Source organism: Catharus ustulatus, chromosome 4, assembly GCF_009819885.2.
Source record: "Catharus ustulatus isolate bCatUst1 chromosome 4, bCatUst1.pri.v2, whole genome shotgun sequence".
In the NCBI taxonomy this organism is placed as follows: Eukaryota; Metazoa; Chordata; class Aves; order Passeriformes; family Turdidae; genus Catharus; species Catharus ustulatus.
In genome coordinates this window covers 29,640,556-29,666,777 of record NC_046224.1, presented here as the reverse complement: position 1 = coordinate 29,666,777, position 26,222 = coordinate 29,640,556, and the positions used below count along the sequence as shown (strand labels likewise).

The 26,222-nt window shown below is 39.7% G+C and overlaps 1 protein-coding gene across 4 annotated transcripts in view; it reads right to left on the bottom strand.

The window, feature by feature from the left end:
* The window catches only part of KIAA1549 (KIAA1549 ortholog), a 141,588-nt gene that overhangs the window by 51,322 nt on the left and 64,044 nt on the right, over positions 1-26,222 (bottom strand). For 2 of the 4 annotated variants that reach the window (XM_033057075.2, XM_033057076.2), the window contains exons 2-7: positions 19,066-21,744; positions 17,512-17,600; positions 11,798-11,975; positions 10,275-10,402; positions 8,718-8,901; positions 1,874-1,933 (exon numbers count right to left, since the gene is read on the bottom strand). In XM_033057075.2, coding sequence (XP_032912966.1) covers positions 1,874-1,933; positions 8,718-8,901; positions 10,275-10,402; positions 11,798-11,975; positions 17,512-17,600; positions 19,066-21,744 — 3,318 coding nt within the window. Of the gene's footprint in view, positions 1-1,873; positions 1,934-8,717; positions 8,902-10,274; positions 10,403-11,797; positions 11,976-17,511; positions 17,601-19,065; positions 21,745-26,222 lie in introns of those variants that run through there. The other 2 variants (XM_033057077.2, XM_033057078.2) reach the window with 1 other exon arrangement.

Below are 26,222 nucleotides of genomic sequence, written 5' to 3'. Positions count from 1 at the left end.
AATGAAAAAAAGGGTGGACTTTTACTAGCAAGAAGGCATCCAGTTAGAGAAATGCAGAGTGAATGGAGCAACTGCCATTCAACTGAACAATCCTCTAGGACAGCAAACCAACTCACTGCTGACTGCATCAAATAGTTTTAATTCTCCTCCACTAAAAATGTCTGTCTTTTTTAGAAGCTGCTTTTTCTGTGTTTCCACATTTATTTTTTTTTTAAGTGTGGTGCTTAATAAAAAGCCACCAATTAGATAAAAAATAAATTAATTTTAACTTTTTAAAATTTTAAACCAAATATATTTAAATCACTTTTTCAGTTTGAAGCTTTTCACTGTAGATGTCAGAAAAAGGAAATATTTTCATGATTTCTCACTGAGATCAACAGTATCTGTCTTTTAAATTCAATCACAAAGTATCTCAGAATTAAATAGCAAAATAGACAGTGATCTAAAGCTATTACATACACTAACGAGAAAACTGTTCTTGTCTGTGTATTGGATTTCAGTATCAATATATTATGTTTAATAGCATGAATTGTATTCTACAACAGAGGAAGAACACAGCATATCCCAGCTTTTTATGACTACTGGGATACATGCACATATATCTGGGTAATTTGATACTAGATTCTATCACTTTCCCATGTCATGATTCATTACCCTTACAATACAAAACATTGACTGAAAGCACTGACCGAGTCAAAGTCTACTAGCTCTTCCCAGAATCCTGCAAGAACTGAGACTACAAAAAAATTCCACTACAGCTAAGAAAAAAAATTGCTGCAATTGGTCTTCAAAATCTTACAGGCAGGAAGTTTATCAAAACCCAAGGGAACATAATTTCAGAGCTGGAAGAACACTTTTTTCATGGCAGGAGCTAAGGGAATTTAAGGGAATTTTCAGCAGCAATGGACAAACCTAAGGTTGAACAAAAGAGGGAGGAGGTATAGCCAAAAAAGCCAACGTAAATCTCTAAGGATGCCACTGGTTTATGACATACATAGGAGCTTCTCCCACATCAGTGAGCATTACCTGAAATTCTAAATCTTTCTTCGCTGAAGCAAACCATATGGGCTTCAGAAATTTAAGCAGGAAACCAAATTGCACATAAAGAGTAAAGTGGTGACTGGTGGGAAACAGGGAAAGCTGGAAAAAAGAACAAATCTATACAACAGGTAAACTTCAGGTGATAAAAGCTGCAGGAAGACAAGAGTGTATCCAGTGGGGCACCTGCATACTAAAAACAGTTTGGCAGGCAAAGCCTCCTCACCACTCAGACTTAAAAGCGGTGGGTAAGATCTATAGCGGGCAGGCAACCTTAACAGCCTTTGAGTACCTAAATATGACAGTTCAACCACATCAGTAAATTACAGAATAAAACATTGAGAAGACTTTGGTGGAGGAGATCTTCTGTGAATGAACCAGAAGAGATCAATGAAATGTGAGGAAACTCTTCAGTGTACTCAGAATTAATCTATTTTCACTCTGTTTTATTCCAAGCATGTTTTGGTAGAAAGTGTCACACAAATAAAACTTCAATTTTCACTTAAAATAGATACCTAAAAACCAATGTGGCATATTGACAACATGCAGAGTAGACACTTTATGCCTGACAGTCTGAGTTGTTTCACTAAGAATACCTTACAGACAAAAAGTGCTTTGTGTGCATTTTCAAGGAATTTCAGTATTTAATTCTAGACCAGGGATTTATATTTCCCAGATATTCCAGGTCACTGAGCCTTTGGTTTTAGAGTTTATTCAGCTCAGACACATTATTACCTCATAAAAATGCAGCACCCCTAAGCTATTGATATTTATGCAGGCTGGTTATCCCACTAAAAAAACTAATTGCACTTTTACTTACAGAGACTGTACGTACCTGTTCTCACCCAGGAAGATTTCATCAACTGGGACACATTAAGCTTAGGATAATGAAAGGCTGAAGGAAAAACAGAATGGAGGAAAAACATCCATAAGAACAGTATTCTGAACAACATACACAAAACCAGAAGCCACTACATAATTTATACTGTCAGCAAGCATCTTATTTACACAGATGCATTACTGCTCCTGAGGCAATGCAGACACAATGGTAAGGGAAGTGCTCCGAACGCACACTGCTGAGTTTGCCTCCAACAAAAAGAAGCTAACTGAAACAGTCAGATTTATTACGTGAAAGACTTCAAGCTGCTACACAGAGGTCATTGCTCCCAGGAATTTAAAAGCTCACTGTCTGCATTGTGACTCCTACTGAGCTAGCTGCAGGATCAGACTCTTGCTCAAAGGGCAGTGAGGCAACTCGTGAGTGTCCCAGGATGAAAATAAGACCTTCTCTGAGGCAGAAACTACAAGGAAACAATAAATGTAAACCAGAGAACTAAACACATTTGATGTGTGTTCCAGACTTGTGCAGGGGGAAGCATTTTAAAAAAACACCACCTTGATAATTTTTTTTTTTTTTTACAAAACCCACAAATAACTGCATCTAGAAACACTGCTGTAGACAAATGTCATGGCTTTTCTGTTTGGGTTGGTGGCTCCAAGCTTTCTTAATTTTGAATTCATTTTTTTTAAAAAAAGCTCTGTTTCAGAGGGAAATCCCCAATAAGAAAAACAGGCTATTTCTACTGACTTCAGTATAGATAAGATTTTTCCCAAGGTTTCCACTGGAGAGCAGTAAAGACATGTTGGGAAAGAAGTGTAGATGGGGGCTGGGCCAACAGTTTCCTCAAGGGAAGTCTTAAGCTTCACTATGGCAATATAGAAAAGGAATGGTCTTAACTTTCTCAAAATATTTAATCCAGATGCAGTTTGCTAAACATTATACAAAGGTTAATTTTTAAACCATTTCATGGACAGAAAGAATGCAGAAAATCACAATTAAATGACCTGGCCCATGCTGGATCAATTTAGAATGAAGATGTCTACCGTTGTGGAATAGTTTGCCACTACGCCGCATTTCAGAAAAGTAGAAAATTCAAGTTTTTCAAATTTAATGATGCAAGAATTTGTAGACAACCTGTTCTCTGTCAGTGTACCAAAAATCAGATTACTTTGCCCCTTAAAAAGCTTGAGAAGTTTTTGGTTAAAGTAAAAGCAAAAGAATCATTAGTTACATTTTACCTTTTATTTTCACAGGTCTATAACTAACTCCTCTTGGGGGAAAAAAAAACAAAACCAAACAAACAAAAAAAAACCCCAAGAAGAAAATTTGGTTATTCCACTTATATTTTAGTAATAGCAGCACTAGCTTCAAGATGACCACCTGGCTGGTACTCTGTGACTTACTATTCAGAAGGGTATTGTAACATGGTCCTTTTTTTCTGAACAGGAAACACTGGCCCTCTACGCAAGCAATCAGGATGAACTAAATCTCCAAAGCAAAAAGCACTCTAGAGTCCATTTAAACACACCCATTTTTTGGCATCCTGCTACTCAGCTCTTCTGATTGTAGCTTTTAGATTGAAATTCTATTTACTCTAGTCATGCAATTGTTTACTTCAATTTAGAAATGGAAGCTGAACCAAAAAAGCATAAACTAAACTGAAAACTGATTCTGTTGTTTTCCAACACATGGAAAGAGCACGATAAGGAAATAAAAAACCTCCCAGTGGCCATAATGCTTTGAACTCCTAGCAATTTTGAGTTTTTTCTTCTTTAACCCAAAATCATGTTTTGCTTCAATACTTAATGTGCTCTTCACACTTTTTCTAATTAGTACTTGAAAATGATTTAATTCATGCAAATTGCTGGGTGACTATTCATTTAAACTTTCCATGGAATTTATGCAACTTAAAAATAAACCAACTTGAGCAGAACATCTTGACATTGAAAAGGAAGATGTGTTGTGATCATTGCCAACTAAGGCTAGGTTCTAAAACCTGACAAAGATTGCTGAAAATTGTCAGAAGTCAGCAAATCCGGGTTCCAATTCTTATACCACAGGTCACTCAAGTGTCTCACTGACACACCGATCTTGAACTCATCTGAGGTTCAGCACTGCAGCAAGATCATTTGCAAGATTTCTAATGTCCTAACTAACAATTATAAACAGCACTGACTGATTGTTATTCTGAGAGGGAAGTTGGATAGACAAAATGCAATTATTAGCTAGACTGCAGCTGGTCTGCTAATGACTCTGGATGCATTAATGAAGTAGATGCTGGCATCATTAGGAGATTCTAACATGCAGCCCTGGAGCACCATACCGTATAGCAGCATCGATTTGACGCTAAATGAAAAGGGAAAGGGTCACCTGGTCACCCAAAGACCTACTGACAGCACTCTAAGGCACATCACTCAGGCAGCGTGGCCATTGCCAGGTGTTCTAAGGATGCCTGACTCTCTCCTACAGACGTGTGGGACCATGCAGGGTAGAACTGGTATCATGATGATCGTTCTTATTTCTGATTAATGAAGAACTGTAGAGAAAGCATGGCAGGAATGCAGTATTTTAAATGAGTAGGCATTAAATGAAAAACAAGAGTCCATGCAAATACTGGGGTGTGGGCAATAGCAACATAGTGTCTGTTTAAAATCTGATCCAAAATCCATAGAGAAAAAAAATTCCAAATATTTCTGCAGTCCATGGACCTTATAATACAATTTTATATTTATCCTATTGGCCTTGCAACATCTCCAAGATAGCCAAAACAGATGACATGCATCAAAGTGCTGCTTAGAACTGAAAATATTTTAAGTGCCAAGGCAACTCTCTCTATTTAAAGTATCAATAAAAACTTTATTTGGGGTAAGCTCATGAAGGCAAATATTGCCATCTACTCCACAGCTAGCCTTTACCTGTCCTCCAAGAAATCTGCTAGCCATAGAGAGATACTAAATATTTAGTTTCCTGTTATGTTTAATGAACTAGCACCCAAACCCTGTAATTAGACTTGGTTTTCTTTCTGCTGACATGTAGGTCATGTCTGAAACATGAGCTGTAAGGTGGATGATGAAAAATAAGCATGGGAAAAGTGTAAACTCGACATTTGAATAGAAACATGTTGCTGAAGTCACTTAGAAGTCATGTCAGAAAAAAGGAAAGTCTGGAAGTCTCCAGGTTAGGCCATTTTCACAGCCCTATTCCTGTAAAGGACAGTCCAAATCTGTCAAACAACTTTCACTCCTGCTCCTGACTCTACATGAGTAGGGAAAAAACTGACAAAGAATTCTTGGTGTTAACGATGTACCGCACAGGGACAAACCACACTGCTAAAACCACAAACAGGATATGTTATTTATGTGAATAAAAACCGTGAGAGCACAGTGTGTGAAAGGCAATGCAAAGCAAACAAGTGGCAGGCGCAAATATTCTTTGGAACAAGACTCATATTTAGGATTCATGTCAAGGTGTCACTTAACAATGCTGAGATGCATAAGTTGCTTTTCTTGGGTATGATCAACTTCAACCCCCAAAGTTGGGGATTAAGCCCTGGCACCTAGCTCACCCACAAATAATTTCCTCAGATGCAACTACAAAACTTAAAAGATCATGCACAGAGTCCTTAAGGGAAAAAGAACAGTCACCACTAAGAGTATTAATTGCAAGCACACCTGATAAATTAAGGCACAAATAGCACAGAACGGTATCCCACAGAACATTTCATATTTACACATAAACACTAACATACATAGATTGTTTACATGTAAATATCCAGTATTCCTAGAAAAAGTCACACTGAAAGTAGAGGTTTGCACATTAATTTGCACAGACCAAAGAAGCTATATCAATCTAAGGTGTTGTAACACCTTCCCTGCTACAGCTGCTCTGTAGTGCAAGGCAAAGCATGAATGCAGAGTTCAGGGTCTAGAAAACAAAAACATTCAGGCATCTCACTGCCAAAGTAGCTTTGAGTATCTGGCTGTTGGTCACCCTCAACAGTAGTCTGTTGAACATGCTTCAGGAAGGATCTGCCCAATGCTGCTGAGCCTTTGGACAGGATTTTTGGCTCTGTATCTGAAGATCTCAAACCCTTAGGCTCAAAATCCAGTCACAGCAGCAGCAGTGTAAAAAATTGTAGGAACAGCTAAAAATAACTGGCTGTGCTTGTCTCACTGATAAGCAAGTCTGAACTACATTCATCATTTCTGCGCTTGTTGACAGAAGGACTCACAGCTCAAGTAATCTGAGAAGCTACGTTCCCACTTTGCCAACTTACCAAATAGCACCATAGCTGGTATTCCAGAACAATGCCTATCAAAGCACTACTGAGATCAGACCAGCTGAAACCTAAATGTGCTGTCCTGCAATGGGCTCAATCTATAGTAAATACGAGTACCTCTAATAGCAAGCAAGTCAAATGCCAACAAGATGTTCCTTAACTTAGGACACCTTATCCACAATCTTCATGTTATCTACATTGCGGTGTTTGAGAAGATCTCACAGTTCCTAAAAATCCTGACCTCTCCACACATTCTACTTTACTTGGTTACATAACTGACATGTGAGCGACCACAGGGCTCCACTGGCACCGGCCTGGAATCATCCCCACTGCCTAGGCCCTGTGCACATGCAGGTAACACAAGGACTGCTCCTGATATGAGCATTAATTTCAAATTTAGTAAGTACCATCAGGAAAGGAAAACAGAAGCTTAGAATTGTTTGGTTTGGAAGGTATCCTAGAGGACATCTATTTCCAACCAAGGAGAACCATGTGCATGCATGTTTAACAGGAACGTCTCCCCCTAGGACCAGCCTCTCTTTTCAGGACACACCAGCCTTGGTAGAAATTCTGTTATCACTTACAGTAATTTCACGACTATAAGGCGCACCCTTTTGACTAAAATTTTCCCTCGAACCCAGAAGTGAGCCTTATAGTCCGGTGTGCCTTATATGATGGACAAAGTTGCGACATTTGCCACCCTGGAAGTGTGAGTCGTGAGCGGAGCTGGCAGGGCCGCGGCAGCCGAGTGAAGGCAGGCCAGGGGGCCCGTGGCACCGCCCCTGTCGGGTCCAGGCGGTCCTGGGGGCCCGTGGCTGCCAGGTTGAGGCGGGGCCTCAGCCAGCAACTGCGTGGGGGGAGCTGGGGGCGGAGCCTCGCTGCAAAAAAAAAGTGCTCCCTATAGTCCAGTGTGCCTTATATGATCTACAAAGTTGCGAATTTTGCCGACTGCCGGGGGTGCGCCTTATAGTCCGGTGCACCTTATTGTCGTGAAATTACTGTAATTGCACCATAGCTCCATTGCACAGTCCAGAAGGACGTAATCTCAGCAAGGGGAAACCTAACAACGCACTATAAATATAATTTAGAATAGGTGGACAAAACTAAAAGCCGTAAGAGCCAATGCAGTACATCACAGAAAAAAATCCAACACCAAAAATATTACCAGAGACTAAAAGCTATCTAAACTCAAGTGCAAATGCATAAGAGAGATGACACAGAGTAAAAAGAAGTGTCTTTGAAGCAATCAGGCAAGAGCAACATTTTATTTGAATTCAGTGAGCAATAAAGAGATGAGATGCATTTAGCCACAACATGAGATGTTCTGTGGCTTCCAAGACAAAGGGAAATGCTAGTCATCTATGGACAGGGATTCTCAAGACTTTTGGTCCTGGCTCCACTAAGTTGTCCTACCACAGCATAGAGTTCACACTGTGTGAAACCAAATGAGAACAGAAATGCTTAACAGAAATGAGTGAACAACCTCATACATTTTTTCATTGATTATGGGAGTAGAGGGATCAAAAATGCTGAAAAAATTTAAATAAAAAGCTTCAAAAAATTAATATGTTTAAACTGCTTCCAGTAAACAGGGAAGTATCCTGTGCAATCATCTTGCCTAGAACTAAAGCTGCTAAGGAGAGCAACTTTTCTGTAGATAGTGACTCTCTTTACAGTATTTTCACTGACATACACAGCTGCATAACGAACACCAGCTACTACTAAACCTGATATTCCACTAGATGTTTAACTATATTGCAAAACTCACTGTGTCAGATGTTATGCATCTCTACAGCTCACAGAAATAACTCCAAAAACTAAACAGCACAGAGACATAGGAGAAATGGGGAATTAATGGACTGATTCAATAACACCCACCAGCAGGGAAAGGCAAGTACTATTCTCCCATGACTCATCTGAAAAATCTAACCAAACATAAGTTGTCAAGGCCAAGTGTCAAGCAGGCTCTGTTATGCAGGCAGTTCTCATTCATCTACATTTCGGATGATGGTCTGAAAAAAATGACTTGATGTGCAAATGCACATGAAAAGTGAGAAAGGTAATACCTTAAAATATAAGAGACTGCATAGACAAGTTAATTCAGCCTATATGGGCAAATAAAATAACCAAAGTTTATGTAGCCAGTGGCCCGAGGTTTTCTAGAAGTCAGAGACACAGTTAAGAGCAGCACAATGCTGAAAAGCAGTGAACCCTCCTGAGAATTAGCAAAGGCCTCTGCAGACATAAGCACAGAGACACACCTTGGACTGCACTTCACAGCAATACTGATCTAAGCAAGTTTCATATTTCTAGATCTGGGTTAAGACCAATGGACTGATGAAGCCAGGTTAAGTACAACTGACCTAGCACAAAAGGAAAGTATGACGACAAAAGCAGCGAGATGCTGTAACACCAAAATGTGAGCAGAAAGTTTGCTCTGCAGAACTCATGATACCAGTTAGGTACTTGAAGCTGCATTATCACTTATGCACAAAATTGTAGAGAAGGAAGATACTAGACAAAAGTATCTCACAGTATTGGATAACAGCAAATACTCACGTTCAGCAATCTGCTGCACAGGAAAGCCCAGATAGAAGCTGAATTCCACCACGGACAAGTTTCTGAGCTGCTCACTGACTTCGGACCCATTTAGAAAACCGTACCTATCTCGGATGGCAAAAACAATGCTCACAGGGCCCTGTCGAAATGCCACCCCAGGCCTGCTTAGAGTTATATTCAGTATCTGAAAAGACAGTATTGAAGTATGGTCAGCAAAATCAAATCATTGCCATTTCTGTCACTTCCTTGAGAGACTTTTCTTTTTCCTCTAATATGAAGAGGGGGGAATTCACATCAAGACAGAGGAACATCTGTTCCAGATTGGTTCAGCCAGCTGAGTCTCAGAAGAGGCACAGTTACATGTGAATTCCTCTTTCAAAGAGTTATCCTTTAAGGTCAATCATAATCCAGAATGATCTGAAAGTTACAGCCCAGAAAATGATGAGGAAAAAACACCTAGCAAGACAGTCAGCAAAATAAATCTTGTCATAAATAAGCCTTAGATGAATGCCAAACTGCATGCAACAGAAGAAAGGGACTGAGAAAATGGGTATTCTCTTGGTTATAATCTCCTGCACCACACAGACCCAAAATCCACCACTGGTTAGAAGCCTTTTTTTGGCACCAGTATACACAGCAACTGTATTCATGTAGATAAACATTTTCCAAAAATTAAGAGGTATTTAAAATAAGTTGGCTAAGCTGACAGTCCAAAAAATTGTTTTGCATGTTCTGTCTTCAGTCTATGCAGTGATATTGTATTAAAAGTTCTGAGCACTTTTCTATAGGTACTCTAAAATTAATGCAATTTTTCTTCCTGATTTTATTTTAAGGTACCACAGATGGGTATTTATGGTGTCAGTTAAACAACGTAGTAAAACTTTTATTGAGTTTGATATTACAACAAAGTTAGATTAAGAATTCAAAGAGGGAGTTGGTCTCATTAAATTGAATTACTGACTTTGCAGGGAGTTCTAAGCTCTGCTATGTGATTCAGTGCTCTGCACATGTGCAATACCTTTCATGTGTGAAGTTCCAGTAGCAGCTGTCACAGACATCATATCCCGTAAGTATTTCTAGACCTCGGAAGCAACTAGCATGTTTGCTCACAGGATGGCAGGGTCATGTAATTCGTATATTCCCCAACAGGGTCTAGAGCATGGCAATGAGACCTGAAAGTTTTCTTCCAACAAAAACTTTTTAACCACACCTTACTCTTCTATAGTGAATTATGATGGGAGTGACTCCGATAAGGGTTGGAACAGTTTATATTTGAGAAATTATAAACCCTATCATATTCAGTAATGCTTTTGGATAGAAATCATCACTTTGGATCATTTTTTCAAAAAGCTTGTGAAAGCTTGTAATATGTACTGCCATATTATTTTGTAGAGGAAAACATCCAACTGACTTCATGACAAAGTCTCATAGTTCTACATGACCGAGACTGCAAGTCACAACCAGTGAACACCTCACTTATTTTATGGTCTGGATAAAACACAGGACAAGCAAAGGTGAGGGGGAAAAGGGACAGACAAAACATACTCATCCTCTCACCTGCACAGTGAAGTTGTAGAACTCCTGGTGTTTGTTCACCTCCAGGAACGCCATAGTCAGCCCTCTCTCAATGCGCTGGCTAAAGGTGCAGAACCCAATGTCCACATTTCGAGGTACAAACTGAAGCACTGAAAGCAAGGGGAAATTATCCCTACAGGAAAGTACTCTCAAGACAGAGAACAAAACAAGCAACAGAATTCACAGGTCTGTCATCTTCTTCTTTTATGAAGCTCAGGACACGTTCAGTGAAACACCAGATAAAAATACATTAAGAATACATTGTGCATTGTTGCGGTAAATTGTCTACTCACTAATATTGGTTGGAGCAATAATTAGACCTCTGAAAGATACTACTGGTAAAATACTGTTTCCTCTAGTGTGCTATAAGACCTTCACTACATACATGTGGCTAACTTCACCTGATCTGACCACTGGATTGGCCACACTGAAATCCTGAGTACCAACCAATTCATTAAAATCTTCAGAAAAAAAAGGAACAAATACGTCTTTCTTGTAGCCTGAAATACAGTATTAGGTTTGTCTAAAAGACTATATATTGAATCCATTAATGCACATTAGTATTGGTCTAATACTTCCAAAACACTTAGTAAGTTATTTGTTAAATTTAGATACAGATCTTTAAGTTCAGAAGAGTGAAAAAAAGAGCACAAGATAGAAAGAGTGAGTGTAGAGGAACATGATAAGGCACATAGACTTTAACCACTTGCACATCTGTGGATTTCCAGATACAGTCTTATGCTACAGTTTACTTACAGACCCTAATAGCAATGTTATACAAGGTTCAAAATCAAAAAATACATCTACTGTCTATCTATATAACCACATTAAGCAGTGGAAAAAGACATCACACCTGCATAGTTCCATGTTGACACTTACTAACTCTGCTTGTATGCTCAGTCCCTGTCACTACCTCATTAGAGAGTCAACCAACCAGGCAAGCAGTTTTATCATGCAAACAGGGCCCAAAGAAGATTTAAAATGACAGCACTGACTGTCAAAATCTGTTACATGGCTATTTTGCTTCAGATTATTAGCAGTCAAACTTTTCATAAACCACTGCAATACAGCAGCCATGGAAAGCTGAACACTCCATAAGCAATCCTCCTGCTCACCAATTCTCGTACATCACAACAAAACAAAAAGGCAGTTTTTAACATAAATTTTATGTGAAATTGACACAAGCATTGCAAAGTAGCTGCACTGTGATTTTATGAATAAATGTTTAATGGATTTTTTTTTCCTCTTCTAACCTTTAGAAACAAGAGAAATAGCACACCCATTTTGCAACATACCAAAAAAATTCCTGAAAAAACCATGAAGTGGTGGGGTTAACTACTTACAACTTATCACCTCTCTGCCATGAACCTGTAAACTATGTCATTAACAAAAAGAATTAAGATTTAGAGTAGAACACGGGGTTTTGACTCAACCTTGCATCACAAGTGAAGAAGTGTGAATCAGTAGGAAGCTCCTTTTTCCCCTCTGTGTCAGGAAGAACTCACCTGTCTGAACTTGGAATCTGTTGTCTGGCACAGTGAAAGAAGGGTGCAGTGAGAGGATCATGGGGGCCTCCCCACGAAGAAGACTGCTGTTCACAAGCACATTTATGACAGCTATTGCTGTGTAAACAAAGGGACCGGATGTCACCAAGAAAGCAAATTTGGGGGAAATTTTATAAACCTACAAAAAAAAAAGAAAAAAAACCAGAAATTAAAAAAACCCAAATATGTCAAAGTTAAATTTGGCAGATTTTAGACCTACACAGTCTCATGCAGTTCAAAGCCACCTCATCAAGAGGTACAAAAATGCAGTCTTTATTTTCCAAAGAGCACCAGAAGCACAAACACAAGTGCTGTGCCTTGCAGCCTCAGTTCCAGCGCATCAGAGGCAAATCTCCTGTGCCAGGTGCACCTACTGGAATCTCTTCAGTACAACACACCAATCTCAGCACTTCTTGATTTATCACATTCCCACATATTAGCACTCCCCCTTGCCTACATTACCCTGGTGTACATAGCATTTCACATAAAAAAATTCCTGTTTTTGTACTGAACTGCTTGCATAGCTTCTGCATTTCAGTCATACATCACATAGTGAATACATCCTATACCATTCTGTGGCACAGAAGGAGTAAAATATACACAACCAAAGCTCTTCAGATATAATTTTCACACTCAAGAAAACTTTTTTCCAGGGAACACTTCTATCTGCTTCTTTCAACACAGTTACCACATTTCAATCTCCTCTTCCAATTCATATCCTGACTGAGTCTTCTTCAAAACCCTGAGGAGCCTTAGACATAATTTAAAATAAATGAGATTGCAAGTTAAATATAAACCCTGAGCCATGCAGACACTCTTATCCACCATTTCTCAGCCCCCTAAGTAAGAACAAATTGAATGGTTTTATTTATTTAAACATATTGCAGTGTCTTCCTTCAGAGAAACTCTCTCAATATTAAGAACACCTGTTTCCCCACCATTTTTTTCTTCCTTTTTGGTTTACTCCCCCAGTTTGCTTTATTTGCCTGTGGCAATCACACTTCAAAAGTATTTTGGGATATCCACCATGATGGCCTCACAGACAAATAATGTAAACCAGAGACCCACAATTTCTGATAAATGTGGACCTCTTCTCTGAAGAGATGCTAGCACCTTGCAGATGCCATGCTGGTGAAGGGATATGTTAGATAACTTCATGAACAGCCTCATAGAAAACCACAGTGTCACTTAAATTGCGACCCACATATTCCTTATTTCTGCTGTAGTGTAAAGTGATGGCAACTGCTGTTGAGATGAGGCAGCAAGCAGCTCCTTACTGTCCTCTAAAAAGTCTGCATTTCAGAGAGCTCATCTCCACCAGAAGCAGAAGGAAACGGGAAAAATAATCTATGCCACTCATTATGCCTTTCTTCTTTCTTAGCCCACAAATATATGCAACCTCCAACTTCTATTTTAAATGGATTTAGATCCATAAAACTCAAATTTGTTTGATATGAATAATGTGCACAGCTCTTTTCAGTTCCTCTTATCTGAAATTTTACTCTTTTATCTCATGATGAAATAATCTCTGCAGCTTCACTTTGTCAAATGGTACAGCAGTGAAATTGGGTAACACATGCCAAAAGAAAGTTTCCCATTACTTGCAAATGAGACTATTTAAAAGGTAAGAAAAATAGGAATTAGAATTACAAATCTCAGTAACAATTTGCTGTTGATTTCTGAAGCAATACATGCTGAGAAAGAGAGGCTCACTGCAGCCAGCATATACTTATGCACTTGAGTTGCACGAAAGCAAACCTCTGTAACCAACCCAGCTGCCTCCATCTCTGACTGGTTATGCTGCACCACAGACAACCAGGAAAGCAGCCCACCCTGGAATTAACTTTTTTGGCTCAACAGCTTACACTGGTTCTCTTCTGTGCTTCACTGCATCAGAAAAGCAACAGCAACTCTAGAATGGACATCCAAAATAAAAATCCATTTTTAGCACTAATTTTGAGGTAGGCAGATTAGAACCACGACAAGTCAAAAGAATAGCTATTTCTGCTTGAAATATTGCAGGGTTGTCTACAATTAATTGTCTTCAGCCTAATCCATATGACAGAAATAACAAACCCATGACAGGATGATACTGTCTACAAGCTAATTCACAGAGAAGTCTACAAAGTTATCTAGGATAGATGAGCACAGCTCATGACTCTGGAATCATGATTCATGAATGAAAATAGCTGCTCCCAGCACAGCTCTAATGGTTCACAAACCCAGCCATTCATCCAACTCTCTCCTGGAAGTTTCACCTCTACTGCCAGGACAGCTGGATGCTAACAAATGAGTTGTCACATCTTAGAATGTCACTATTAAAGTACACAAGCATGGATTTCCTATATTAAAATGTACAAATATTTTAACTTTAACACCTTGGGCCAGAAAGCCAAAGAAGCACACAGAACTCCATATGCAGTTTGGAGCAATCCCCACTACAAAAGCAGAAACCTTTAGTGGAAACAGAGAACTATTACAACACCTCAAGTTAAGCTATCCCTGCTCCAAAGTGCAATGACTAACCCAACGCTGCTGTTTCCAGGACATATCCTCTCATTCCAAGCTACTCTCACAAGAGAGAGCACATCCAGTACAGAAAGTTTTTAAGCCTCAATTTATTAGAGACTAGAAAAGTATTGAGGAAAAAAATGCCTGTATCCTTTCTCTGTCTCTTATGCTGCTTCCTAAGCATTTGCTATTGGTTATTGTCTGGTAAAATACTTGATCTGATGCACCTTTGCCACAGCCTACATGCCTACCCTCCACTATATTATGCTGTGTAAACATCTGGTAGAAAGCATCAACAACTGATTCTCACCACCACCTTATTAAGAATCCTACAAAGAGCCTGCAGAGGGTGTTTAACTTCCTGAAGAGGGACTACAAAGGCTCACAGGTCTTAAAAATAAAATAAAGTTTCTGCTCCTACACACTTTAGGATCCTGAGGCAGCAGTTCTCACTGGTTTTGCATACCTCTACGGTACCAGCCAGAACTTCAGCAGTGGTGAAGCCAGTGCAAGTCCACAAGGTGGCATCTTTGAAAGAAGCATTCACCTGGCAATGACCTGAACTCTACATCTTGGAGGCAGAGTTCAGTGATTTGGGATTATAGGAACCAGTAGGTTAAGGACACACCCCCACAACCATATTAAATACAACAACAAAGTGAGTAAGGTAAAAATGCTAAAATGCACGATAAAATTTCCAAGCACAAATGAGGATGGCAAAAACCCTTTTTCATTTTGGCATGAATTTAACATCACCAGGGGTCCTGGCAGTGAGTGACTGCCAACACTACTTTATTTCATACTTCAGGGCAAGTCAAGTCAAGAGAACATTGTTTAACAGATCCTACCCAAGTGTCATAAGCTTTACATTACAGAGTGTTGACTAAAATTACTCTTACTCAGAAAATGGTATCTTATTCTTTTGTAGATGCAATGTGTTGAGACCAAGTAGTAAAAACTCTGAAATTTTTAGTTATTCTCACTGTGATGTAAGAATTTTTCTAGAAGAAAGTGACAGGAGACTTTTCCATTTGGCAGGATTCTGCCTCCTCTTTTTTCTACTTCAGCAACTCACAATGTCTGAAATGAAGTAGCAGAGACCAAAGTTTCAACTGAAAAAGTAGAGGGCAAAAAATGTTTTAATCCTCCTTTCACTGCTAAACTTCCTTCTTATTTAAAGTGAGCAGCAGTTATAGCCATCACTGCCATGGATTTTATTTTTAAAACATTAATTACTACAAAGTTAAATTTAACTGGACTGTCTCCTGATTTACTGTACATTACATCACAGCAAGGGAACATCTGTGAGCTGTAATAAGAGAGACGGTAAAAAAGCAGCTTAGAGAAGTGCACTGCTTTACCATAACTTGCAAACACACATATGGTTTCTGGGTACTTTCAACTAACAAAAGTCAGGTCTCTTTAATTAAGTTTAGCAAGATAGAGAAATTCTGTTTAAAATATTGCATTACATCACCACTCAACATACTGCTATTACAGACAGCTGTTTTTCAAAACAATAGTTTTGTTAGTATTCCACAGTTAGAGGTGAAAACATGTTTGCTAGTGATTATTTTTAGTGCAAAATCCAATATGATAGCAGCATTCCAGAATAAGCAAAACTGATTCAGCAAAGATGCCTTTCTTTTGATAAAAAAGATTTTCCAAAGGATGAAGCTAGTTGCGTAATTTATAACAAGAGTTACTTCTGAGAAGCCTTAGGACTTCTTAGGCATGAAAGGCAGGAATTTAAAGGGAAAAAATACAAACTGAGACATCAGATGTTTGTTCCAACCAACCTTCACATACTAAGCAACAGATTTTGTCCTACTGTTGCTAATAGTAAGAAAGTAAGTGCTTCCATATATTGAGCTGTGTAAGGTTACTGAAAATTAAGTGTGTTTCTATAATTATGAACATCTGACTCCTTCTTGACTATTCCAGTTTACACAAACCAAAAGTGCAATTTACAAACAAGAAGAAAAATCTCTTATATTCATAAAATCTAAGTAGCTCATGAGCAGGTGCTGCTAAAAGGACATAAACTACACATAATTTACAGAGGCAGCTCACTGTAGCTGAAGTTTGGCAGGAATTTATAACGCTCTATCTTGACTGAGTAGTAGAGATTTAGATCCTCAAACATCAGACAGGAGCTGTTTAATTGCCGAGTGCAATGACTGTGGGAGATCCCAAAATTAAAGGCACCAAGTAATTGTTTGCATGGAGAAATGCAAGTTATGTTCAATGAACTGCTACTTGATGTAACTACATAAAGAAAACGAGATCACTGATTCAGAAAAGATCATCTGGCAAAACTGCAAGTGCAGCTGAACATCAACTACACCAGTAACTCCACTGAAGTATTTCCTCACCACTGAAGTATCTGGTTATAGAACAAAGCTACCCCTGAACCACCCCTATGTCTTTACTACTCAGAGGGTTTGAGAACGAGGTGGGGAATAGAACCTTTAACCCTTATCTCAACTAGACGATCACTTGGAAGTTAGAAAACAATATTGAAATCTTGTTCCAAGATGATTCCTTGAACATCAAAGCAGAGAAAGATTCCAGAAAAACCCAAGAGCATAGCTATTCCTGTGAGGGGAGTAAGGACAGGAGTCCTTACCTTCTACCTGAAGGCTTAGAAACAACATCTTACTATTGCACACCTGATTCTTTTCCCCTTACCTTTTCATCTGCCAAATCAGGCATTTGGGATTCCACCACCTCCCCTGTCGGTGGTCTCACTTATAAAATAGCAAAAGGTTGTGCATTAGGTTTCATCTTGTTTAAAGTGATAAGTACATAATCAGCTAGCAGAGCAAACAAACCTGCTTAACAGGCATTTTGAAGAGTAAAGATTCTTCAGTTTCAATTCACTAGAAAAAGGAAGTGAGCAGTAGATTCTGGACAGAGTTTGCTCACCTCTAACAAAACCAAGAAAATCTTAGAAATGCCCTAGAAAACGATGGCATTCTAAAAGTAAAAAAGTTGACATCATGTTCACATCAAAAAAGAATCCTGACCAAACATTTAAGTTAAAATAAAGCTCTCTGATACAGTATCTACGGACTGTTTGAACTACTGTTTTAACTTGTGAACTAAACTCCTATTATGTTACATTGATCGAAGAGTTCTTGTACACACTTCATACCACTTACCTCTAGCTCTACTGATCTCCTGAACTGAACTCTGAGCACTTCTTTGATGGACTCACTGACATTTCGTAGAACAGCTCTTCGGGCCAGCACTAGAAATTAATGTCAGTCAGAAAATACATTTTAGCTTCATCTCTTAAGTTTTTATTCAAAGCTGCATTTTCAATTGTGCAGTGCATGAAGAAGCAGGTAGCGAGATCAGCTGCATCCAACAGGTAAGATGAACAATAAGGACATGGGTGAAGGTGTGACTCTATACTAAAAAGTGACCGAGTAAAGTTTAAGGAACTGTAAGTTTATTTTCTCTTGTTTTGACCACAGCTAACATCTTTAGCATTCTGATAAAAGAAACTTTTAAAGAGCCATTGAGGCATTCAAATGGGAAAGTAGCAGCATATTCAGTCTGACTTGTGAGTCTGCTGTCACAACACAGTTAAAAGTTTTGTAGGCAATGCATGGAATGCAGCTAAGGTCAGAAAAACGCCACAGAAAATATGCATCTACTTTTCTCTTAAATAAAAAGTAAACAAACATGACATTAATTAATGAAAGGGATATATATAGTGTAAGGAAGAGCTTTAAAATCCCCACATACCAATGGATGTCATGTCTGTTACAGTCACAGCTAACACTGTGACTATGGGTTAAGCAAACAACTGAAAAGTGTTGTGTTGTCATCCTTAATTTACTTTCCATCAGTAACTTGCCTATAAAAGTACTCAAATTACATTTTAAAAAAGTCTTCCTCATCACTAGCATACCTAGATCACCTGCGTATCTGGAGGATGAGATTATGCTCATCCTGCTTTATTTCTTGCAGATAAGTCTTAAGAGAAAAAATATTGCTCACCACGAAAATGCAGCACTTCTGCAGCTGCCGTGGATTAGTTTGCTAGCACTGTTTTGTTAACAAGCTAGGAAGAGGCAGGAAAACACCAGAAAAGCAAACACAGATGCTAAGACAATTTTGAAACACACCAGTGTCGCTTTTTCTGGTTACAAACACACCAAATACAAGTAAGTACGGGAGGAGGTAAAATAAAAACATAAGCTAGTAAGGTAAAATTATAAACATGGTTACAAAACCCACACGTTTTTTAAACCAATTCTCCTCTTACACATTACAACATTACCTCATATGCAGGTGTTTTTTTAAATAAACAGCAGCAACAACTGAAAGGAGAAACTTACTCAGTCAGAACATTAAACAATTTGGCAGAACAGTACCATGACAGTAACATTCATTTACAACCAATGAAATGATAAAGCAGCCTCTAACTCAGCACACTTGTACATATGCATCAGCAATTTTTGAGGACAATTTAATTCTCTGTGGCAGTGTAATGTATTCGTAACTCTCAAAATGGACTTTTTTCAAGTGAACTCTATTATTTTTAACAGTAAATGATAAATCAATGCTTTTACAGCTCTTTGTCTAAATTTCTGCCATGTTTCTTTGAAAGGTTCATTTAGCTAATCCAAAATCTGCAGTTTAGCTAGGGGGTCATATTACAGCGGCTTCTGAAAACCAAAATGAAAATGCTGGGAATATCTTACCCGCAGTAACTAGGTAGGCGTCGGGAACGGTGATGTCGCAGACATACGGCTGCCTGGTAGTAGTCACAGCAGAGGTTACAACCACCACTTCAGATGGAGTAGTGGTCCTCAGAGGGGTGGAGGAGATTGTCCCTGGGCTGTCCATAGCACTGGTGACAGTGGTAGAAGGAGTTGATGCATCAGCACCAGCAGTTACACTGCTTCCAGATGAAACTTCATATCCAGGGGAAGGGCTAGGAGTCAGAGGAAATTGGGAGGGAGCAAACGACGAGGTCACAGACAGAGATGCTGTAGGAAAGGGAATTACGCTGATGGTGTCAACATCTGATGTGAGGTTGTCAGGGTCTGTGGGAGGAAGGGCTGTGGGGGCACTGCCCCTGCTGCCAGATGTTAAAAGCAGCGTGGGGTTAACTGTAGCACCAATATCCTCATCAGATCCCAGAGCAGTTGAAAGTAGAGATGAAGATACGTTTAAGACAGGAGTTGCTGGAAAGGTAGTAAACGAAGAGATCAGATTTGTTTCAGTGAGCAAGGTGCTGCTGGTAACAGACTGGGTGTCGGAAGTGGCTAGCACCAGGGTAGGAGTCACAGAGTGAGAGGTGGAGAGTGAAGGCTCCAGCTGAGAGGTAGCTCCTGTGGCAGCTGAGGTAAACACAACTTCAGAGCCCACTGGCAGTACCGAGGATGCTTCCAGAAACATAGATGACTCTGAGTGAAAATCTGATGATGGCATTATTTCAGGACTCTGTGCATCTGGAAGGGACGATGCATTTGAATAAAAGTAGGATGTTTGGCCAAGATGTAACTGAGAAACCTCAACATCAGTGGTGGAGCTGACAGCGGTAGCTAAGTCCCAGCTGGCAGCATCCTCAGAAAGCACTGAAGTCCCAGTCAACGAGGTCTGAGGTAAGAGTGTTGATATATCACTTTGCATGACAGAGTAAGAACTTAGGATGGTCAGTGATAAAGACAAATAGCTAGATTCAATAAGAAATGCTGTTGATAAAAGACTGGATGGAAAATCTGAAATATTTGAAGACAGTTCGTCCCTTGTAGATGTCTTGCCAAGCAAAACCATAGATTCTGATGGCATTAATTCTGGCAATTCCAGCAAGGTTGTCTGACTGATTGCAAATGATGCTACTGGCTCACTGGGGATGATGGCAGAGTTCAACAGAACAGTGGTGGCACCAGGAAGTTCCACATGAGTGCTCGGAGTCAATGAAATTGTTTCCAGAACAGGGAGGGTCTGGGAAAGAGAGATGTTCAGTGACGTTTCACCAGGAAGCTGATGGTAGGAGGGAGATATTGTTATAGGTGTTCTAGTGTCTGTAGTGCTTAATAAAAACATGCTTGAGTCAGGGATTTCTGCAAATCTTGAAGAAAGTGAAACAACTGGCCTTGATGGAAAAGAAGTATCAAAAATCTCAGGTGTAGGTTCTTCTAATTCATACCCATCTGTAATTATGGTTGTAAATGCAGTTATGCCTTGTACTTCAGAGGCTTTGATGGACAAAGTTTCAACATAATCACCTGAGCCCACATCATGTTCTGTGGCAAAGCCTGCTTCCGGCAGAAGTGAAACTGAGTCGCAATACAGACAGTAACTGTATGATCTCGTGAAAGGCACTGGACTCTTGAGCTCACTAACAAGCTCTGATTGACTCGGTATTTCTGAACCAGCAGGCAAATTTGGTGCTGTAGTGGAGAATTTATGTGTAAACAGGCTGGCATTAAGAATTGTATTAGAGTTCATGGAAATGGCAGTTGAATCAAGAGGGAAAGACACAAGTGGAAGACTAATAGGAAATAAAGTAGGCTCAGCACCGGTTGCTGAAGCTGGCGTGGCCCAGGGAATGCTTGGAGTGGGATAAGTCCTTCGACTGAGAGATTCTGCTTCCCCGCTGCTCACATGGGTGTAAACATCACCATACAGGTCTGAACCTTGTGCTGTGGCATCTGGGGCCCCAGGGCTGGTTTCACCCAGCAGCTTGCCATGAAGAGGTGATCCTTCTGAAGCAGCCCCAAAAGGCAGAGCTGTTAAACTTGCATTAATATTTTCCTGTGCCACAACTCCCATGTCAGAAGGAATGGAAGTGAAAGGAACAGCTGTATTTGGAGGGTACAACAGCAAGTCTCTGCTTGCTGTTAGCATTTCACGATCTGGTACAAAAGGCTTTAGTTCCATAAGAGTGTGGCTGCGTTCAGGGGCAGCACTCAACGGAGTCTTCTGCTGTGCTGTTTCTGAGATATCATACAGAGAAGAAAGGACAGATAATGAAGGTGTTAGCAACACAGTTTCTAACATTTCTCTTGATGGCTCTACTGTATTAACTGAGTGCTGATCTGTTAAAACTGCAAAAGACTTCACGGGAGGAGTCCACACTGCCTTTGAAAAGGAGCTAATAAATTCATCATCACTTAGGAATGCCTCATTGCTCCTTACAGAGACATCTACCAATGGTGTACTTCTCCCTTCTAAAATCCTGGCTGTTTCTTCTTGGCTAAGTGAAGTCCCATCAAAGGAAGTGGTAACTGATGATAAAACTGTTCCAAGCAAATTACTTTCTTGGGACTCCGAAGTATTTTTTGCTAAGGCCGTTTGTGTCCTGCTGTCTGATACGCTTTCACGCGCCGCTGAGAAAAAGGAAAAATTCTGATGTTCCAAGGATGTCTCATCTAGATCAACAGGGAGAGAGAAAGAAAAGCCAAAATACAACAGATCAGCACAAGTAGAAAGATCGCTATGAGCAAACCTCACACAGTATTTCTGGAGACAACTGCCCAGAATTCAAGGGTGAAGACAAAGCCTCCCAGTAAGTAAAACCCCTCCACAATCAAGTCAGCATAAATAGTCAGATTTCTTGTGAAACTCCATTCCTTGGAAATGAGCAGGACAACACAAGCTCCTCTGAAGGTACTGACACATCTCTTTACAGCAGCACTCCAGTAAGCCCCATGGAAGAGCAGAAAGTGGCTCCCTCTTACCTGTGCAAGGCTACACTGCATGGCAACTAATGGTATCACCAAGCAAACACACCAAAACGGATAACAAGGAACAATGCAGGGGAAAATCTACAGAATTTAAGTTGTTCTGTTTTCCTTTAGTATCCCTTAAATTCCTCTGATTTTATTGTTTCTTAAGATACTTAATATTAAGTCACTAGCAGTTCTACTGTTTCATGGACCAGATCCTCCCTCTCATATCAGAAATGAGTGACACTAGAGATGAAGAGGGGTTCCCTTTTTCATGACGCAAATGTGGACCTGGTATCAACAAGAATTTGCAAACATGTTGTGACATGTCTGTAAAATGTTATGTTTACATCGTCCACTATTCATCTGAAGTCTGGCCTCTTAGCAGTCACTGACAAATTGTTTCATTACACAATTGCTATATTTATTCACAGCCCTCCATAGCACTGCTCCCTTTATAGACCATCTGCAATAAAGCTTTCACTCCTCTAGTTTGATGAGTTTGAGTAGTAATGGCCAGGTTCAAACACAAGGAAGAAAAAATTGAGAATTCACTACATATTTCAACAAACAAAATACTCTCCTCTCTCACAAAAGCATCCTTGGGTTACAGAGAAGATCTGTATATAAGCTTTTCCAAGCACAGATGAGTTTGGCAGAGAAAACGCTGATTACTTTCCTGAAATATTGACACTGGATTAATAGCATTCAGTGTTGAATTATTAAAGGAAATCACAGAAAATTGCAACAGAACAGTTTTCAAGGGTACACACAAAGCATTTAAGTTATTTATCACGCCTGTGCTGGTTTTGCATTGAAGTTACATAGGAGGAGGATATACTTTGGGGTTTTCCTCTATGGGAATTCTTTCTGTGAGTTGATGGGTCAATTGAAGGCTGATTTAATAACTGACAGTCTGGGAAACTAATTAGAGAAGTTACTTTGCCTCCATGAATCATACTGGTAAAAGTAAGAAGTCTTTTTTTCTCTTTTCCCCCATGTTTTCTCCACGATTTATAGGAATTTTCAATGCAATACAGTCTACTCTATAGCTTACAAAAAGAGTTTTTCAGCTAACTTCCACAGTGTCTCCTCAATCTCTTCCTATCTGGAAACTTTGCTCTTACTTCACTGACTTCAGTGTATTTCCTGTCTGCTCTATTTTACTTCTTCCTCAAAGGAGGAGGATAAGAGGTCTGTGAGTCTTATCCAAGCATTGGGAGGGTTAAAATTTCACACAGAAGGTGCATGGGCTGGGCCAGGCCATGCTGCAAAGGATTTGTTTTGTTTTGTTTTTGTTTTTGCCCCGAAAGAAAGGGGGAATCTCTGTTCTAGAGAATGAAAATATGAACAGAGACATTTGATGGAAAAAAGAGATGAAGAGAACTTTTGCTTTTGAACAGCTTGCCCTTAAAAAGTAATACCCCATGAGTTTGACATGGCCCACAAACACAACTCTGGGAAGGCTGTGAAGATGGAAGGAGTTTCACGATTTGCAAATTTTTCCCAGGTAGATGCTAATCATGAAAGTGAAGACACAAGAGAACTTTATTTTTCTCTTAGAAAAAATCGCTATAGCCAAACAAGAAAAAAACTCCTCTCCTTGAAGTAAACTGAAGTGATTATTCAAATAAAAGACTGACTAAAGTATCTTTGGATCTGATTGTTAAGAAATGTGGGGAGAAGAGGACATAGTCTAAAAGCCTCATTCTGAATTTCTTTTTCTCTGTATTGTTAATAAAGGTCTTCTTTTTACCCTTTAAAGTTTTAGGCCTGCCTTGTTTTTGCTCCTAATCCTACCACACAATGGAAATTGAGTATATTAGAATTGGTAAACCTAAACTAAACCAAGACAAAACATTTAAGTTATCTATCATGCCTGATCACCCTATTTTCATATGGGAGTGTCAAGGCAGTGCTGCTGAAGTCTACTGGTAACACACATTAACAAGGTTGGGGGGGCAGGAATCACATCCCATTAAACCACCAGGGACCATTTAAAATAAAAACAAGCATACACCGTACAAAGCACTTGACAAATGATACAATACACAGCTCAACTGCAACTACATCTGTGATCCTTTAGAAGATGCCTTGAACTCAGTAACCCACGGAAAGTCCTGCAGGAATAGCTCACCTCTCTGTTTTCCAGTGTCCAACACCACTTTCCAGAGGTGATAAACTGCTGTTTATCCCCTTCTCCCTGGTCTGTTTGCTAAACTCCTTGACACAACTTTTCAAGTGCTGAAACACCGACTTCATAAATTTTGAAGGTGCTGATCTGAAAAGCACAACTAGGACAGTCAATGCTTACCACTGTAACACTGATCACACCTAACCAAGTGAGTGCTGCAATTATATCCTTTATATTACAAATTCCATGCACAATGTTTTGCAGCATAACAGACACTATTCTCTCAAGCAGTCCCAATCCATTTTTTCCTCCTCAAACTCACTGTAGGTGTTACCAGCTTTATGATGCTTAGTTGGGGTATGATGATAAAACATATTGCCTTACAATGCTTTCAGGTGAAGAAAAAAAAGACAAGAAAAAACACTCTTGTAAAAGCTATGTAAGACAAGTAAACAAGTTCATTCTCAACCTCTTCAACAGAGGTCAGACGCTTGAACATGACACAGTGTAGAACAGTGTAGGCACCACGGAATAATAGCTTTCACAAGGAGTTAACATGAGCACCAGACAAAGCAGCGTCCAAGAAGCACAGAACCAAAATGTACCCTGACACAGCTCTGCTAGCTGACCAAAAGTTGCTCAACATTTTTTTCATTGCTAGAAGCCTCCCTGTCCTCATTCTTTGACTCCCAACCTTTACTTTCCTCTTTGTGACATTTTGAGTAACCAGGGAGTTACTAAAGGAAGACTAACAAGGCTATGAAACAAACGCTGTCAAAATGAATCACTTCTCTCCCTATATGCATGTGCATTTCCTTTTAGGCAGCCCTGTAAAATCCCACCCAACTTGGTACTTTGGACACCTAACTCTTGCTTACAGTAAATTCCACATTGCAGACAAACATGGTAACACAGAAGGTTACTCCTCATGCACCACAGCTTCGTGTTGCAAATCTCTGCAGCACTACACAAGGCGGCAGTGACAGCTTCAACATAATGAGCGTGGTAAACGTGGGGCTGATATAGCCGACAGTTAATATGACCAGGCAGAACTGAATACTAATACTACTTAGTAACTGCACATTTGGTCAGGTATCTCCACAAATCTTTGACTCAAAGCTACAGGTGATTCCACAAAAACAATTCTACTGCCTATCTATGCCTATGCTGTGTACCATCTTGTTCCTTCACCCACAGAGACACACTTCATTTTTGTTCAGCTTGACAGGGGACCTGGCACATGGCAAGATCCTGCTGGAAGCAAGTAAATGTCACAGAAAATACGTTCTGAAGAGTTAAGGGCATAACCCTAAGCTGCCCAACAGACATGCAGAACAGCTAAGGCTTTAAATTCTTTCTGACTTCAGAATATGGTTTTCAAAACTTTTTGGTTGATCCAATAATATTTTTTCCTTGAAAGACAAAGAAATAGTAAACAATAATTTCATCACACACTTGTGTCTTGCCTCTTAACATACAGAATCTTGCCACTGATGCCAGGAAGGAAAGAACACGACTTCTGAAAGAAACGTTTCATTTTTTGAAAGAAAACACACTGTGTCTTGAAAAAGTTACAAGCTTTAAGACAAAGTAAGAACAGTGTTACCTATGGTAAATGGAATAGGAAAGATTCACCTACACAAGCAGGATTTTGAAAAAACCCACCGGCAAGTTCACAAGTTGATGTTCCACCCTATTTACTTTGCTTAGTGTTTTAGAAGCAGGGAGCATTAGTGATATGCCATTAATAACACAAATTAGTGTTTTCTGTCAACTCCACAGAACAGTGCACCACTTGAATAGTGCTTGTCAGGACTGAGCGTGCCTCTCAGAGAGAGCAGATGGGACGCGTGGCAGATGTGTTTGGAGCAGCCAGACAGCCTACAAAGAGGCAGGAAAAGCAAAGGAAAAAAAGGAAGGAGGAGAAGGCGCACCACGGCATGACAATCGGCCTCATCAGTGCGGAGCGCGATCTGGCTGTACCGTGGGACAAAGGAAGCAGACAGACTGCACATGTTCTGCTGCATCTCAATGCCACGGCTGCACA